General features: G+C 32.0%; 1 protein-coding gene across 1 annotated transcript; it reads right to left on the bottom strand.

Annotated features, from left to right (window-relative positions):
- Window positions 1–17,266: 17,266 nt before the first annotated feature.
- Window positions 17,267–17,800, bottom strand: LOC143605833 (uncharacterized). The gene has a single exon (XM_077081810.1). It carries the CDS (start codon window positions 17,798–17,800, stop codon window positions 17,267–17,269), a length of 534 nt encoding a protein of 177 aa, XP_076937925.1.
- Window positions 17,801–19,615: the final 1,815 nt, after the last annotated feature.

The raw sequence follows: 19,615 nt of genomic DNA, 5'->3' as shown, positions 1-19,615 counted from the left end.
AATAATTTCTTATATTGGCTTAGTTGAAAAGCCCAACCAGTTTACCTTACATCTTACCCCTAACCCTATGTAATCATGCATTCATCTTTCTATACATCATTTCTCTACATCAGCCACCATCGTTGCCAGAATCTTTTTTCCGTTCAAGTTCTTTTCCATCTTTTCTTCTGTATACCTGCTCTAACTGTAGCCATCATTAACACAACACCAGGTCTAAGAATAGATTTTAGATGGATATTGATTATAGTTAAACTTAAAATAAAATGTGTATATCAGTTCACTCGGCGGATCACTGGGTCCGGTCCAGCCGCCAACTGTGAAAACTGGTCGGGTTTTTAGAAAATGGGCTAAGTACTGCAACCTGGACCGTTATTAGGGACGACAAATACCCTGAACCCGACGGGTATACCCGAAACCCGAAGTATTGACACTAGTATACCCGAAGCCCGATGAGTGTTGGGTCGGGTATGGGATTAGTTTTGAAAATTTTCACGGGTACGAGCTGGGTATGAGATTTGGTGATACCCGACCTGATTACCCGAAAATACATACCCGTTTACCCAAACTAAAAACCTAAATTTTTTTTATTATTAATTTCTTTTTTTCTTAACCTTTTACATTTAAGATATGTATTAAAAATTATTATTTATGTTTTATATGTTATCAAGTTTACATATAAAGTTATACAAAAGTTATAGTACTATTATTTTGTTTAGGATAACGTTTATATGGATGCGATGTATCATATTTTAGTTTGTAATAGTTCATATATAAATAAAAATATATACGATAACTATAAAGGTAAAAAAATATATTTGGAAATTTTAACGGAAATTTTTTTAAGTCTATTAGGGATACCCGCTACCCGACATGTAATTACCCGACACATACCCACTGGGTAATGGGCGGGGTATGTGACTGAATTTTGTAACCGGGTATGGGTATGAGATTAGCAATACCCGACCCATTGCCATCCCTAACCGGTATGTATAGCTGGTCATGGTCAGGCCGACTCGGGTTTAAACACATTAATAAATGATGCTATAAATTGCATGTTTGTCACTAAACACTTGATTAATAATATTTAGTAATTAAATAAGTAGTATACGACAAAAAAGAATTAAATAAAATATTTGTCATCAAAGAATTAAGATGATACAAAAAACTACAAGTCCAACCTATTATGAATCAATAGACTTTTATAAAGAATTGGTATAAAGAATTGGTATGAGAGTTTTATAAACTTAGAAAAAATTTTATACAACTATTTAAACAAAATTGTTTAAATAAATATTATTTGAATATCAAATAACTCCTGAAAGAATAACTCAACTTAGAGAACGTCTTTCATTTAACTTAGAAGATTGACTCTGATAAAAATGGAGGGGTCAAATGCATGGATGAAATAGTGATCTAGGTTTGATAAACCATAAAATGTTTAACTCATTCACGAGAAAAACATGGGTATTTGGTGCAAGGTTAATGCCTATTGAATAAGACACAAAGAAGTGTGAATATCTGATTTGGAGGCTTAAGGATGGAAAAGGACATCAAATAATGTTCACATTCTCAAAGATCAAGGAGATGTGGACTAGACGTCCATGGTCGATGCAAATCAACCGTGGGCATCTATCATCAAGTCAACAAACGATATGTAACTGCTTTCAAATTGTAACATCTCGGATGTTTAATATTCGTATTCGTATTTGTTTACCCGATTCGGGAATTTAATTCGGATATTTCGTATTAATAAAATGGTGCATTTATTAGTACTTAACATTGTTATACTTAGTTTATACCCTCATAACTTTCAATCTCGTCAAACAATGCTTAAAAACCCCTAAAATTGCTTAAAACGGTTGAAAATCGCGTTTATAGAGATTCAGGGGCTATTTCTACCAAAATCCAAAGTCTGGAAACCTCCCTTATGTCGCATCAGGTGGAGAAGAAGGCCTTTGAGGCCGTGTGGCACGGGGAGACACCTGCAACATATTTGGGTTCGTTTACTCCTTTATTCGGTTTTTAATGTTAAATCCTTCATTAAACGACCCCAAATCACGAAAAAATAAGGTCCAAGTTATTTAATCTGATATTGTAAGATGTCTACATTCATTTATTGCTGATCAAACCGAAATCCTGGAGTTAATAGACCCGATTTTTGTCATCAATAGTTTATTATATTCCTTAAACGAGTTGGTTACTAAACTAACAAGTTTTTGCTCTGAATAGTTAATCAAAACACAACCAAAAACCCTAAGACTACTATATTCAGCCATCCAATCCTTTAACCCATGATTTTCCTCTCTTTCCTTTCCAAATTATACAAGATTTATCAAGTTCTTTCAAGCTTTGTTAACTTTCAAGTTCTAAGACACGTTGACCTCGAATTTCTCATAGTTCTAATATTTGTTCAGGTAAGTTGTCTTCTGTGATTTTGTATATTTTCATCCACTTAACAAAAGCATTCAATCAATTTCTGGGATTCAGGTAGTTTCGGTGGTCAATTTGATCCCGGCCCTTTTAAGGGCATAATAGTCAACATATTTGACTATTCGTTTTCTCTATCTTCTAGTCAAAACTACTTTTCGGGCCAACCAATTTATTTGTTCACCATGAAATTTTGAGTGTACTAATCAGAACCCGACTCCTGAATCGAAGTTCAGATTCTGAACAATACCATCTCGTTTAAATCTTAAAAAAACTCATAACTTGAGTTATGGATATCCGTTTAATTTGAGTCCAATTGCAATATTCTCGGTTTTAATTATATTTTTATTGTATCTAAGTTTCAGATTCATTCATTTCGGCTCATTCAGGACGTTAAAGTTCAAGCATCGGTTTTTATTCTTGTTATTATTTAAACTCACCTAAATAATAAGATGAGTAATCACTCCCGTATGTTAACTGTTTTAAATCTTTTAGGGACTTTATGTGTACCTATGTTGTATTCATTTATTTCATTTAAACCTGCAAATCATGACTTGTTGTGTGGAACGAATGAACGATTAAATTCTAATTGCTTTGTTACGTGTGTATTTTATCGCATTCATAGAGGTCCATCATAAGTCTATAATTACAATATGATCATATGCCGTCTAAGTAGCCAAAGCCCGATTCGCTAGACAATGGTCAACCGACACAATTACTAGTATTTATTTCGTCCTAGTATCCAAAGCTTGATTCGCTAAGCAATGGTCAAAACGACACCAATTATCTACTCATTGTTTAATCGTTGATACTCAATTATTGGTTTGCTTAATCTTTTTATATTACATATTTAGTGTCAAAATTAGTGATTACTTATTCAACATCCTGTTAATATATATATGTATATATATATATATATATATATATATATATATATATATATATATATATTTGTTTTCCATTTTTAAAGAGTTTTAAAGAATTTATCTCTCTTAAATTTAAGCTTAACTCTAAATGGTATCAGAGCCTCGTTGCTCTTTTTTAAAAAATAAGAGAGAGAAATTCTTTAAAACTCTTTAAAAATGGAAAACAAAAATTTGTTTGCAAAAGATTCTGAGGAATCAGAACAACAAACAACTGAAATAATAAATTTCAGTGAAAATGAAAAAGGTTTTTCATCAGATTACATGATTAATTCTGATCAATTATCAAAAATTAACAAGCTTAAATTTAAGCTTAACTCTAAACAAGTTTTTAACCAACCTAATAATCTACAAAATCTCGTTTCAAGAGCTTTTACTAGAAAAAATAAAATCTTTTATTGTTTCAACACTGAAGAAATCTCAGTGGATATAAGAGATACATCTGGAGAAGTGTATTTACCACTTCTAACAAAGGGAGAAATTGCAAAAAGACTTTTGCAAATAAAACCAGAATTAAGAAAGTCCCTCTCTATGGTACATATTGGCGCTGTAAAAATTCTCCTAAAAGCGCAATTTAGAGATGGAATTAACTTTCCAATAAAAATGGCTCTAGTTTATAATAGAATTATCAATAGACAAGATGCTCTCTTAGGAGCTATACAAGGAAATTTAGCATATGGTAAATTTATGTTTACTGTTTATCCTAAATTTGCCTTACATCGAGATTTAAAAGATTTCGATAAAACATTAAGTTTCATACATCAATGTGAAAGAACCGACCTGATGGAACCAGGAAATAAAGTATTTACGATTAATTATTTAATCTCATATGCTTTAACAAATAGTACCCATTCAATTGAGTATAAAGAAAAAGAAAATATAACTATAGAAGATGTATTTTCAGAAATCGGAACCGTAGAAGGAAGTAAGTTTTCAGAACCTTCACAGTTACGAGAAAATTGGGCAATCGATATTGCTCGAAATAAACAAATACTTGTGTCTAAACCAAGGCATAGTTATGCTGGAACCTCTTCACAATTAAGAGAAGCTGGTAACAGTGAACTCCAATTAATGAGGTCTATGTCTGAAAGGATAGATAAGTACGGAGAAATTTTAAAAGAAGTTGTTGGGATATAATGTCCTCAAAACTAATTTTAAACGCTATTGCTACTTTAGAAGAAGAAATTATTCATAAAGAAGCAGAAATAATCATATATTCAGCAAGAATAAATGAGCAAAAAACAAACTTTATGTTAAGTTATGACAAAAGAACTCTTAATATAAAAATCCTAGAAAAGAAAATCATTACTGCAAAGAATGAAATTAAAAATCTCAAAAGAAGAATGACAGTAATATCTTCCATATGAGTTCGCTCGTAAAAATAGAAGAATTAATCAAAGAATTAATTAATAAAATAGACAACATGGCTACTAAAGAAAATCTAGAAGTCATTGCTGCAAAAATTATCAAAGATGTCTTAGACAAAATTGATGATCACGAAAAAACAGAGCCTTCAACATCTGAAAGGCAAAAAGAAAAAATTTCTGAAAAACCACAGAAGTATTCCTTTCCTAACTTCAACGTGGGAAATCCATCATTAGGAAGCTCCAAAAGTCCAAATGCGCTAACTTGGCCTTTTAACTCCAATAAAAAAAAAGACCTGCAAAAGTCATAATAAGACAATGATCAAAAAATCTTTAGAGACAGCCTTTAAAAATGCTCAATCTAAAAAGAATGAATATAAAATACTCATTCACTACATACAAATAAAAATTCATCACTTGATGAACAACATCAATATGGATCCTCAAGAAAGGCTTAACAATCTCGCTAAAGAATTTTCAGCCTTATATAATATTAAGAACCATTTACAAGTTCTTAAGGAAAAAGAAATCATCATTTCTATAGCTTAAATCAAAATGAGTTCTATTACGCAAAAATTAGAACAAGTTTTTGATGAACAATTAGATACTCTCCCTGTGGATCAAATTAATGAACTCGTTCAACTTTTGTCTTTAAGTGAAGATGAATGCGAGAAAAAATTTTTAGAAGATAAAAATTTAAACGAAAAATATTTTTCGAAAGAAACAGTTTTGGCTATTCCAGAGCCTAAAACAGAGGAAGAAGATTCTTCAGAAGAAGATGAAATTCCAAGACAAAGTACTAGAATGCATCAAGCTAGTACTAGTTATGGTAGAACACGCCATAAAAAAGCGAAAACTGAGTTCTCTATGCCATATCATAAGGGAATACCTAGTGCTAACAATGGAAGCTCTACTGCCATTGACACTATAAAAATTGACTGTATCTTTGACCTTGAAAAAAGGAAAGAGGTAATAGATAAATGGAATACCGAAATTAGCCTGATAATTCAGTCTAATGAAGAAGAATTCTCCAATGCTAAAACCTTGTTATTATTAATAGAACATAAGTCCGCAGGAATAATACAAGATTTTATCAAAGGAACCTCCTGGAATGAGGATTTAGATGGTATTGATCTTTTTGAACAAATTATTAACGCCTTATACACTATGTTTTTAGGCCTTGATTTTTTTTCTAATAAAGATCTAGAAAACCAGAAATTGCTTGAAAAAGCAAGACAAAACCTAACAAGAGCACAGTTATGTGACATCTGTCTTTTAGACGAATTCACCTGTTTGTTCGAAACAAATTTATATAAATTAAGCACAGGAGAATATCACTCTTGGGTTGAAGTTTATTTAATGAAAATTCCAATCGTTGGTGAAAAAGCCAAAGAAAGATGGAATAAAGAGAAAAACGGTTTAACAATGCATTCTCTTGGGTTTGCTACTAAAATTGTTAAAGAAGAAATTGCTACATATTGTGATTTCTCTAAGAAACAAAAACAGCTAAAAAGATTCAACAAAAACTGTTGCAAGAAATTAGCAGAAATTCCACAGTTATCTTTCGGCTGTGAGCAAATAAAAGATAAAAAATATTTCAAAAAGAAATATAAAAAAAGGTACAAACCAAAGAAAAGATTTTGGAAAAATAAAAAGAAAAAATTTACTCCTGGTAAATACTTCTCAAAAGAAAAACCTAAAGTTTGTCCTCAAGGAAAAAAGAAATGTAGATGTTGGATATGCTCTGAGGAAGGACATTATGCTAACGAATGTCCTAATAGACAAAAATTCCCAGAGAAAGCGAAGCTTATCTCTATAGCAAAAACTGATGGATATTTTCCATCTGAAGATATTTTTGAAGAATATAGGCAAGTATATTCATTAAAAATAATTAGTGATTCATCTTCTGAAGATTTCTCTTCCGAAGAATCAGAATGAATAAAAATTTAATCATCAATTGGAAAGAAGACATTTTACACTTTTGTATTGATCTTCAAAAGGAAAAAGAGTTAGTATATTCAAACATAACTAACCCTAACTCAATTTATATCAAAGGAAAAATTTTCCTAAAAGGATATAAAATAATAACACTACACTGTTATATAGACACAGGGGCAAGTCTATGTCTAGCAAGCAAGTATGTTATACCCGATGAATTATGGGAAAATACTCCCAGAAGCATTGACGTAACAATTGCTAATCAAGAAACAATTAAGTTGGATAAAGTCTGTAGAAATCTGATTGTCTATTTCTCAGGAGAACCTTTTATTATTCCAACAATATATCAACAGGAATCAGGTATTGATATACTCTTAGGAAACAATTTCTGTCAGTTATATGGACCATTTACCCAATGGCTTGATAGAATATCTTTTCATCTTAATCAGGAAATGATTTTGATTAAAAAAGTAACAAAAGCTTTTCAATTAGGAAAGCCTGGATTTCTTGAATCTATGAAAAAAGATTCAAAAATAAAACAAATACCAGGTACTAATATAACTCAGGAAGTTATAAAACCTGAAGAAAAATATTTTCTAGAAAAAAATTGAAGAAATACTTGAAAAGGTATGCTCAGAAAATCCCATAGATCCGGAAAAATCCAAAAAATGGATGAAGGCGTCAATAGAGTTAATTGATCCAAAAACTATAATCAGGGTAAAACCTATGAAATATAGTCCCCAGGATAGGGAAGAATTTAAAAAACAAATTAAAGAACTATTAGATCTTAAATTAATAGTCCCAAGTAAATCTCCTCACATGTCTCCAGCATTCTTAGTTGAAAATGAGGCAGAAAAAAGAAGAGGAAAAAAGCGTATGGTTGTAAATTATAAAGCAATCAATGCAGCTACTAAAGGTGATAGCCATAACCTCCCATGTATGCAGGAGTTACTAACCCTCTTAAGAGGCAAAACCATTTTTTCAAGTTTCGATTGCAAAAGTGGTTTCTGGCAGGTACTATTAGACGAAGAATCTCAGTTATTAACTGCATTCACATGCCCAGACGGACATTATCAATGGAAGGTAGTTCCTTTTGGCTTAAAACAAGCTCCCAGCATATTTCAAAGACATATGCAAAACGCTTTAAGAGGATTAGAAGAATATTGCACCGTCTACGTTGACGATATAATAGTTTTCTCAAACTCAGAAGAAAAACATTATTTTCATGTTTTTTCAGTTCTAAAAACAATTGAAAAATATGGGATAATTTTATCTAGAAAGAAAGCTAATCTTTTTAAAACAAAGATAAATTTCTTAGGCTTAGAAATTGACCAAGGGACTCATTGTCCTCAAAAACACATTTTAGAAAATTTGCATAAATTTCCTAATATCTTAGAAGACAAGAAGCATCTTCAAAGATTTTTGGGTGTTTTAACTTATGCAGAAAGTTATATCCCAAAGCTTGCAGAGCTTAGAAAACCGTTACAGGTAAAATTAAAGAAAGATTATGTATGGGAATGGAAACAATCCGATACTGATTACATAAAAAAGATAAAGAAAAAATTAACAGATTTTCCAAAACTTTATCTTCCAAAAGAAAAAGATTTTCTTATTATTGAAACAGATGCCTCAAATGATTTTTGGGGAGGAGTTCTAAAGGCTAAAACAGCCGAAAAGGAAGAGATATGCAGATACACTTCCGGAAGCTTTAAACCAGCTGAACGAAATTATCACAGTAATGAAAAAGAATTACTGGCAGTAAAAAATACTATCTCAAAATTTTCCATTTATCTTACTCCTGTAAAATTTCTAGTCAGGACAGATAACAAAAATTTTACTTATTTCCTTAAAACAAAAATTTCTGGAGATAATAAACAAGGACGCCTCGTCAGATGGCAGATGTGGTTCTCAAGATATGCTTTTGATATTGAGCACCTTGAGGGGCCAAAAAATGTCTTGGCTGATTGCCTTACACGTGATTTTCAAAATAATTGAAATCACTATTCACCCGGCTATAAATAAGAACCACACAGGTTTATATTTATCATCTCAAAATTCAATATTTCTTTTGATAAATAAAGAGGGTTCTGGTTTAGAAAATAAACTTTTCAAGAAAAGTTTTTTTTATCCTCTCATGGATGAATTAAAGGCATTACGCCTTAAAGAAAAATTATTGATTATTGAGCTAAAAGCCATTCAAGAAAAAATAGCTTTATATGACGAAAGTCTAAAAGCAACAACTGTTAATTCAGAACAGGAATCCGAAAGGATACAATCTGAATCTATTCCCTTACAAACGGCTAAGGGTAAAGAACACTCAAGTCCGTTAACTCCTGTTGCTTTGGAAAAAAGCAAAAATAAGGTAAATGAGGAACCACAATCTTCATCTAGTCCAGCAGCAAACGGCTCTGGTAAAGACACAACAAATCCGTTGATGGCTGACAGTTTGCCAAAAACTGAAAAGGTCTCTCTTAGACCAAGTTATTCAGAAATAGCTAACAAACCAGAAAAAGATACTTCTAGATTTTATGTCATTTTTGACGGTGATCACAGAGGCATTTATGAAGACTGGTCTCTAGTCTCCAAATACACCTCGGGAAATCCACACCCGTTTAAAAAATACAAAACTCTATATCAAGCCCAACAAGAAGCTACACGTTTTTCTGCAGAGTTCGGCAAAAAAGAGATACCGTTAAAGTTTATTGACAGAAGGAATGAAGAAAGCAATTAAAAACTTTCGAAAGAAAATCGCAGCAGCAAAGGATGCAAATATCTTTGTCAAATGCACATCCACTCTCCCTGATTGGTATCAAGGAAGTACTTTTCCCGCCTACCATCACCTAGAAATTGGCTTAGCCAAAACAAGAACTGTCAATCCTTCAAAAATTATGAATGATGATGAAGACATTGAAAACTGGAGTTCAATCAGAACAGAAAGATTTATTAGGATCTTTCATAATCTTGATAAAATCAAGAGAGGAAGCTTTAATAAAGTAAATTATTGCAGCAGTAATTGCATTATTACAAGCTATAGTGCAACGCCTCTTCCACAAACCGAATGGACAGCTATCAATAATTTTACACAACAAATTATTGAGAACAATGTGGAAGTCAGTCCCACCACTAAAGAAAAACTTTGCCAAAAGTTAAAAGAAATTATTGATGACCACCAGTGCACATGGTGCAAAGCAAAAAGCAGCTCTTCCACTGAAGAAGGAATCTACTTTTCAGAAGAAGACACCAGAGAACTGGACCCAACACATGGGTATATAGACTAAAAACGTCATCAATGACGAGAGAGGAAGGCCATTTTGGTCATTTGTAAAAATCTGCTTCTCCTATATAAAGAAGTATGATTTAGGTTTAAGGGCATCGACACTCGCCCCTTTTCTTTTACTTGTAATTTTCTTAAAGCATGAGTGAGTAAAATCTCCTTAGAGGAGAAACGATGTAGATATCAAGAAGTTTTTCCTTCGGGAAAAACAGTTATGAAATAAAAATATCCTTTAAATCTTACTCCTTTATCTTCTTCATAATAAATTTGCACTCTGTAAAACCTGGAATCCTATGTAGCCGCCAAGGGAAGTACCGTTTAGCCAGGAGGGCGTTAGGGAAATCATGGTGTTGTTGGATTGGTCACTTACAGAAGTTCAGAATTTACAAGAACAAGATAGACTGATTACAGATTGTAAGGTATAAATTTATTTCTACTGTTATTATACTTCAAATGATTCTATATATGTTTCTCCTTATCTTTAAAAATAAATCTTTCCTTAATCAAAATAAATCTTTCATAGCATTCCGCAATAATGGTATCAGAGCATTATTTTTAATGGAAAAGATACCAATTATTTAAAAAATGGAAATTCTCCAATTATTTACTCACTCATGCTTTAAGAAAATTACAAGTAAAAGAAAAGGGGCGAGTGTCGATGTAGATATCAAGAAGTTTTTCCTTCGGGAAAAACAGTTATGAAATAAAAATATCCTTTAAATCTTACTCCTTTATCTTCTTCATAATAAATTTGCACTCTGTAAAACCTGGAATCCTATGTAGCCGCCAAGGGAAGTACCGTTTAGCCAGGAGGGCGTTAGGGAAATCATGGTGTTGTTGGATTGGTCACTTACAGAAGTTCAGAATTTACAAGAACAAGATAGACTGATTACAGATTGTAAGGTATAAATTTATTTCTACTGTTATTATACTTCAAATGATTCTATATATGTTTCTCCTTATCTTTAAAAATAAATCTTTCCTTAATCAAAATAAATCTTTCATAGCATTCCGCAATAATATTGCGGAATGCTATGAAAGATTTATTTTGATTAAGGAAAGATTTATTTTTAAAGATAAGGAGAAACATATATAGAATCATTTGAAGTATAATAACAGTAGAAATAAATTTATACCTTACAATCTGTAATCAGTCTATCTTGTTCTTGTAAATTCTGAACTTCTGTAAGTGACCAATCCAACAACACCATGATTTCCCTAACGCCCTCCTGGCTAAACGGTACTTCCCTTGGCGGCTACATAGGATTCCAGGTTTTACAGAGTGCAAATTTATTATGAAGAAGATAAAGGAGTAAGATTTAAAGGATATTTTTATTTCATAACTGTTTTTCCCGAAGGAAAAACTTCTTGATATCTACATCGTTTCTCCTCTAAGGAGATTTTACTCACTCATGCTTTAAGAAAATTACAAGTAAAAGAAAAGGGGCGAGTGTCGATGCCCTTAAACCTAAATCATACTTCTTTATATAGGAGAAGCAGATTTTTACAAATGACCAAAATGGCCTTCCTCTCTCGTCATTGATGACGTTTTTAGTCTATATACCCATGTGTTGGGTCCAGTTCTCTGGTGTCTTCTTCTGAAAAGTAGATTCCTTCTTCAGTGGAAGAGCTGCTTTTTGCTTTGCACCATGTGCACTGGTGGTCATCAATAATTTCTCTTAACTTTTGGCAAAGTTTTTCTTTAGTGGTGGGACTGACTTCCACATTGTTCTCAATAATTTGTTGTGTAAAATTATTGATAGCTGTCCATTCGGTTTGTGGAAGAGGCGTTGCACTATAGCTTGTAATAATGCAATTACTGCTGCAATAATTTACTTTATTAAAGCTTCCTCTCTTGATTTTATCAAGATTATGAAAGATCCTAATAAATCTTTCTGTTCTGATTGAACTCCAGTTTTCAATGTCTTCATCATCATTCATAATTTTTGAAGGATTGACAGTTCTTGTTTTGGCTAAGCCAATTTCTAGGTGATGGTAGGCGGGAAAAGTACTTCCTTGATACCAATCAGGGAGAGTGGATGTGCATTTGACAAAGATATTTGCATCCTTTGCTGCTGCGATTTTCTTTCGAAAGTTTTTAATTGCTTTCTTCATTCCTTCTGTCAATAAACTGATTTCTAGTAAATTAGACGCAGGATAAATAAACTTGATTAATCCGGCTGAAAATGCTAGAGAAACAAGTTCTGGGCTAGAGCCTGGACAAAAAACAATTAGGCTTTTGGTGGCCTTGTCTTCCGTGTAGATATTTTCGGACTCAAAATCATTTTGACTGAGAGACCTTGCTTTAGACCATATTGTCCTGAATTCATCCAAAGATATGATATCTTTTTCTTCTTTTTCTTCAAAACGTGTCATTTTTGAAAGATTTGTGGGAGCTTCTCTGAACTCTATAATTTTTTCTTTTTTCCTGGGTTTTAAAGGTTCAGGAAAAGTTAGTACCTTTAACGGTATCTCTTTTTTGCCGAACTCTGCAGAAAAACGTGTAGCTTCTTGTTGGGCTTGATATAGAGTTTTGTATTTTTTAAACGGGTGTGGATTTCCCGAGGTGTATTTGGAGACTAGAGACCAGTCTTCATAAATGCCTCTGTGATCACCGTCAAAAATGACATAAAATCTAGAAGTATCTTTTTCTGGTTTGTTAGCTATTTCTGAATAACTTGGTCTAAGAGAGACCTTTTCAGTTTTTGGCAAACTGTCAGCCATCAACGGATTTGTTGTGTCTTTACCAGAGCCGTTTGCTGCTGGACTAGATGAAGATTGTGGTTCCTCATTTACCTTATTTTTGCTTTTTTCCAAAGCAACAGGAGTTAACGGACTTGAGTGTTCTTTACCCTTAGCCGTTTGTAAGGGAATAGATTCAGATTGTATCCTTTCGGATTCCTGTTCTGAATTAACAGTTGTTGCTTTTAGACTTTCGTCATATAAAGCTATTTTTTCTTGAATGGCTTTTAGCTCAATAATCAATAATTTTTCTTTAAGGCGTAATGCCTTTAATTCATCCATGAGAGGATAAAAAAAAAAAACTTTTCTTGAAAAGTTTATTTTCTAAACCAGAACCCTCTTTATTTATCAAAAGAAATATTGAATTTTGAGATGATAAATATAAACCTGTGTGGTTCTTATTTATAGCCGGGTGAATAGTGATTTCAATTATTTTGAAAATCACGTGTAAGGCAATCAGCCAAGACATTTTTTGGCCCCTCAAGGTGCTCAATATCAAAAGCATATCTTGAGAACCACATCTGCCATCTGACGAGGCGTCCTTGTTTATTATCTCCAGAAATTTTTGTTTTAAGGAAATAAGTAAAATTTTTGTTATCTGTCCTGACTAGAAATTTTACAGGAGTAAGATAAATGGAAAATTTTGAGATAGTATTTTTTACTGCCAGTAATTCTTTTTCATTACTGTGATAATTTCGTTCAGCTGGTTTAAAGCTTCCGGAAGTGTATCTGCATATCTCTTCATTTTCGGCTGTTTTAGCCTTTAGAACTCCTCCCCAAAAATCATTTGAGGCATCTGTTTCAATAATAAGAAAATCTTTTTCTTTTGGAAGATAAAGTTTTGGAAAATCTGTTAATTTTTTCTTTATCTTTTTTATGTAATCAGTATCGGATTGTTTCCATTCCCATACATAATCTTTCTTTAATTTTACCTGTAACGGTTTTCTAAGCTCTGCAAGCTTTGGGATATAACTTTCTGCATAAGTTAAAACACCCAAAAATCTTTGAAGATGCTTCTTGTCTTCTAAGATATTAGGAAATTTATGCAAATTTTCTAAAATGTGTTTTTGAGGACAATGAGTCCCTTGGTCAATTTCTAAGCCTAAGAAATTTATCTTTGTTTTAAAAAGATTAGCTTTCTTTCTAGATAAAATTATCCCATATTTTTCAATTGTTTTTAGAACTGAAAAAACATGAAAATAATGTTTTTCTTCTGAGTTTGAGAAAACTATTATATCGTCAACGTAGACGGTGCAATATTCTTCTAATCCTCTTAAAGCGTTTTGCATATGTCTTTGAAATATGCTGGGAGCTTGTTTTAAGCCAAAAGGAACTACCTTCCATTGATAATGTCCGTCTGGGCATGTGAATGCAGTTAATAACTGAGATTCTTCGTCTAATAGTACCTGCCAGAAACCACTTTTGCAATCGAAACTTGAAAAAATGGTTTTGCCTCTTAAGAGGGTTAGTAACTCCTGCATACATGGGAGGTTATGGCTATCACCTTTAGTAGCTGCATTGATTGCTTTATAATTTACAACCATACGCTTTTTTCCTCTTCTTTTTTCTGCCTCATTTTCAACTAAGAATGCTGGAGACATGTGAGGAGATTTACTTGGGACTATTAATTTAAGATCTAATAGTTCTTTAATTTGTTTTTTAAATTCTTCCCTATCCTGGGGACTATATTTCATAGGTTTTACCCTGATTATAGTTTTTGGATCAATTAACTCTATTGACGCCTTCATCCATTTTTTGGATTTTTCCGGATCTATGGGATTTTCTGAGCATACCTTTTCAAGTATTTCTTCAATTTTTTGATACTTTCTTATTTCTAGAAAATATTTTTCTTCAGGTTTTATAACTTCCTGAGTTATATTAGTACCTGGTATTTGTTTTATTTTTGAATCTTTTTTCATAGATTCAAGAAATCCGGGCTTTCCTAATTGAAAAGCTTTTGTTACTATTTTAATCAAAATCATTTCCTGATTAAGATGAAAAGATATTCTATCAAGCCATTGGGTAAATGGTCCATATAACTGACAGAAATTGTTTCCTAAGAGTATATCAATACCTGATTCCTGTTGATATATTGTTGGAATAATAAAAGGTTCTCCTGAGAAATAGACAATCAGATTTCTACAGACTTTATCCAACTTAATTGTTTCTTGATTAGCAATTGTTACGTCAATGCTTCTGGGAGTATTTTCCCATAATTCATCGGGTATAACATACTTGCTTGCTAGACATAGACTTGCCCCTGTGTCTATATAACAGTGTAGTGTTATTATTTTATATCCTTTTAGGAAAATTTTTCCTTTGATATAAATTGAGTTAGGGTTAGTTATGTTTGAATATACTAACTCTTTTTCCTTTTGAAGATCAATACAAAAGTGTAAAATGTCTTCTTTCCAATTGATGATTAAATTTTTATTCATTCTGATTCTTCGGAAGAGAAATCTTCAGAAGATGAATCACTAATTATTTTTAATGAATATACTTGCCTATATTCTTCAAAAATATCTTCAGATGGAAAATATCCATCAGTTTTTGCTATAGAGATAAGCTTCGCTTTCTCTGGGAATTTTTGTCTATTAGGACATTCGTTAGCATAATGTCCTTCCTCAGAGCATATCCAACATCTACATTTCTTTTTTCCTTGAGGACAAACTTTAGGTTTTTCTTTTGAGAAGTATTTACCAGGAGTAAATTTTTTCTTTTTATTTTTCCAAAATCTTTTCTTTGGTTTGTACCTTTTTTTTTATATTTCTTTTTGAAATATTTTTTATTTTTTATTTGCTCACAGCCGAAAGATAACTGTGGAATTTCTGCTAATTTCTTGCAACAGTTTTTGTTGAATCTTTTTAGCTGTTTTTGTTTCTTAGAGAAATCACAATATGTAGCAATTTCTTCTTTAACAATTTTAGTAGCAAACCCAAGAGAATGCATTGTTAAACCGTTTTTCTCTTTATTCCATCTTTCTTTGGCTTTTTCACCAACGATTGGAATTTTCATTAAATAAACTTCAACCCAAGAGTGATATTCTCCTGTGCTTAATTTATATAAATTTGTTTCGAACAAACAGGTGAATTCGTCTAAAAGACAGATGTCACATAACTGTGCTCTTGTTAGGTTTTGTCTTGCTTTTTCAAGCAATTTCTGGTTTTCTAGATCTTTATTAGAAAAAAAATCAAGGCCTAAAAACATAGTGTATAAGGCGTTAATAATTTGTTCAAAAAGATCAATACCATCTAAATCCTCATTCCAGGAGGTTCCTTTGATAAAATCTTGTATTATTCCTGCGGACTTATGTTCTATTAATAATAACAAGGTTTTAGCATTGGAGAATTCTTCTTCATTAGACTGAATTATCAGGCTAATTTCGGTATTCCATTTATCTATTACCTCTTTCCTTTTTTCAAGGTCAAAGATACAGTCAATTTTTATAGTGTCAATGGCAGTAGAGCTTCCATTGTTAGCACTAGGTATTCCCTTATGATATGGCATAGAGAACTCAGTTTTCGCTTTTTTATGGCGTGTTCTACCATAACTAGTACTAGCTTGATGCATTCTAGTACTTTGTCTTGGAATTTCATCTTCTTCTGAAGAATCTTCTTCCTCTGTTTTAGGCTCTGGAATAGCCAAAACTGTTTCTTTCGAAAAATATTTTTCGTTTAAATTTTTATCTTCTAAAAATTTTTTCTCGCATTCATCTTCACTTAAAGACAAAAGTTGAACGAGTTCATTAATTTGATCCACAGGGAGAGTATCTAATTGTTCATCAAAAACTTGTTCTAATTTTTGCGTAATAGAACTCATTTTGATTTAAGCTATAGAAATGATGATTTCTTTTTCCTTAAGAACTTGTAAATGGTTCTTAATATTATATAAGGCTGAAAATTCTTTAGCGAGATTGTTAAGCCTTTCTTGAGGATCCATATTGATGTTGTTCATCAAGTGATGAATTTTTATTTGTATGTAGTGAATGAGTATTTTATATTCATTCTTTTTAGATTGAGCATTTTTAAAGGCTGTCTCTAAAGATTTTTTGATCATTGTCTTATTATGACTTTTGCAGGTCTTTTTTATTGGAGTTAAAAGGCCAAGTTAGCGCATTTGGACTTTTGGAGCTTCCTAATGATGGATTTCCCACGTTGAAGTTAGGAAAGGAATACTTCTGTGGTTTTTCAGAAATTTTTTCTTTTTGCCTTTCAGATGTTGAAGGCTGTGTTTTTTCGTGATCATCAATTTTGTCTAAGACATCTTTGATAATTTTTGCAGCAATGACTTCTAGATTTTCTTTAGTAGCCATGTTGTCTATTTTATTAATTAATTCTTTGATTAATTCTTCTATTTTTACGAGCGAACTCATATGGAAGATATTACTGTCATTCTTCTTTTGAGATTTTTAATTTCATTCTTTGCAGTAATGATTTTCTTTTCTAGGATTTTTATATTAAGAGTTCTTTTGTCATAACTTAACATAAAGTTTGTTTTTTGCTCATTTATTCTTGCTGAATATATGATTATTTCTGCTTCTTTATGAATAATTTCTTCTTCTAAAGTAGCAATAGCGTTTAAAATTAGTTTTGAGGACATTATATCCCAACAACTTCTTTTAAAATTTCTCCGTACTTATCTATCCTTTCAGACATAGACCTCATTAATTGGAGTTCACTGTTACCAGCTTCTCTTAATTGTGAAGAGGTTCCAGCATAACTATGCCTTGGTTTAGACACAAGTATTTGTTTATTTCGAGCAATATCGATTGCCCAATTTTCTCGTAACTGTGAAGGTTCTGAAAACTTACTTCCTTCTACGGTTCCGATTTCTGAAAATACATCTTCTATAGTTATATTTTCTTTTTCTTTATACTCAATTGAATGGGTACTATTTGTTAAAGCATATGAGATTAAATAATTAATCGTAAATACTTTATTTCCTGGTTCCATCAGGTCGGTTCTTTCACATTGATGTATGAAACTTAATGTTTTATCGAAATCTTTTGAATCTCGATGTAAGGCAAATTTAGGATAAACAGTAAACATAAATTTACCATATGCTAAATTTCCTTGTATAGCTCCTAAGAGAGCATCTTGTCTATTGATAATTCTATTATCAACTAGAGCCATTTTTATTGGAAAGTTAATTCCATCTCTAAATTGCGCTTTTAGGAGAATTTTTACAGCGCCAATATGTACCATAGAGAGGGACTTTCTTAATTCTGGTTTTATTTGCAAAAGTCTTTTTGCAATTTCTCCCTTTGTTAGAAGTGGTAAATACACTTCTCCAGATGTATCTCTTATATCCACTGAGATTTCTTCAGTGTTGAAACAATAAAAGATTTTATTTTTTCTAGTAAAAGCTCTTGAAACGAGATTTTGTAGATTATTAGGTTGGTTAAAAACTTGTTTAGAGTTAAGCTTAAATTTAAGCTTGTTAATTTTTGATAATTGATCAGAATTAATCATGTAATCTGATGAAAAACCTTTTTCATTTTCACTGAAATTTATTATTTCAGTTGTTTGTTGTTCTGATTCCTCAGAATCTTTTGCAAACAAATTTTTGTTTTCCATTTTTAAAGAGTTTTAAAGAATTTCTCTCTCTTATTTTTTAAAAAAGAGCAACGAGGCTCTGATACCATTATTGCGGAAGATAATGGTATCAGAGCCTCGTTGCTCTTTTTAAAAAAATAAGAGAGAGAAAGTTCAGAATTTACAAGAACAAGATAGACTGATTACAGATTGTAAGGTATAAATTTATTTCTACTGTTATTATACTTCAAATGATTCTATATATGTTTCTCCTTATCTTTAAAAATAAATCTTTCCTTAATCAAAATAAATCTTTCATAGCATTCCGCAATAATGGTATCAGAGCATTATTTTTAATGGAAAAGATACCATTATTTATACCTTACAATCTGTAATCAGTCTATCTTGTTCTTGTAAATTCTGAACTTCTGTAAGTGACCAATCCAACAACACCATGATTTCCCTAACGCCCTCCTGGCTAAACGGTACTTCCCTTGGCGGCTACATAGGATTCCAGGTTTTACAGAGTGCAAATTTATTATGAAGAAGATAAAGGAGTAAGATTTAAAGGATATTTTTATTTCATAACTGTTTTTCCCGAAGGAAAAACTTCTTGATATCTACATCGTTTCTCCTCTAAGGAGATTTTACTCACTCATGCTTTAAGAAAATTACAAGTAAAAGAAAAGGGGCGAGTGTCGATGCCCTTAAACCTAAATCATACTTCTTTATATAGGAGAAGCAGATTTTTACAAATGACCAAAATGGCCTTCCTCTCTCGTCATTGATGACGTTTTTAGTCTATATACCCATGTGTTGGGTCCAGTTCTCTGGTGTCTTCTTCTGAAAAGTAGATTCCTTCTTCAGTGGAAGAGCTGCTTTTTGCTTTGCACCATGTGCACTGGTGGTCATCAATAATTTCTTTTAACTTTTGGCAAAGTTTTTCTTTAGTGGTGGGACTGACTTCCACATTGTTCTCAATAATTTGTTGTGTAAAATTATTGATAGCTGTCCATTCGGTTTGTGGAAGAGGCGTTGCACTATAGCTTGTAATAATGCAATTACTGCTGCAATAATTTACTTTATTAAAGCTTCCTCTCTTGATTTTATCAAGATTATGAAAGATCCTAATAAATCTTTCTGTTCTGATTGAACTCCAGTTTTCAATGTCTTCATCATCATTCATAATTTTTGAAGGATTGACAGTTCTTGTTTTGGCTAAGCCAATTTCTAGGTGATGGTAGGCGGGAAAAGTACTTCCTTGATACCAATCAGGGAGAGTGGATGTGCATTTGACAAAGATATTTGCATCCTTTGCTGCTGCGATTTTCTTTCGAAAGTTTTTAATTGCTTTCTTCATTCCTTCTGTCAATAAACTGATTTCTAGTAAATTAGACGCAGGATAAATAAACT

Source organism: Bidens hawaiensis, unplaced genomic scaffold (assembly GCF_021521415.1).
Source record: "Bidens hawaiensis isolate Kalapana, Puna unplaced genomic scaffold, B.hawaiensis_p1.1 tig00071650_1, whole genome shotgun sequence".
NCBI lineage: Eukaryota > Viridiplantae > Streptophyta > Magnoliopsida > Asterales > Asteraceae > Bidens > Bidens hawaiensis.
Note: the sequence above shows the minus strand (reverse complement) of the source record. Positions and strands in the feature narration are given on the sequence as shown.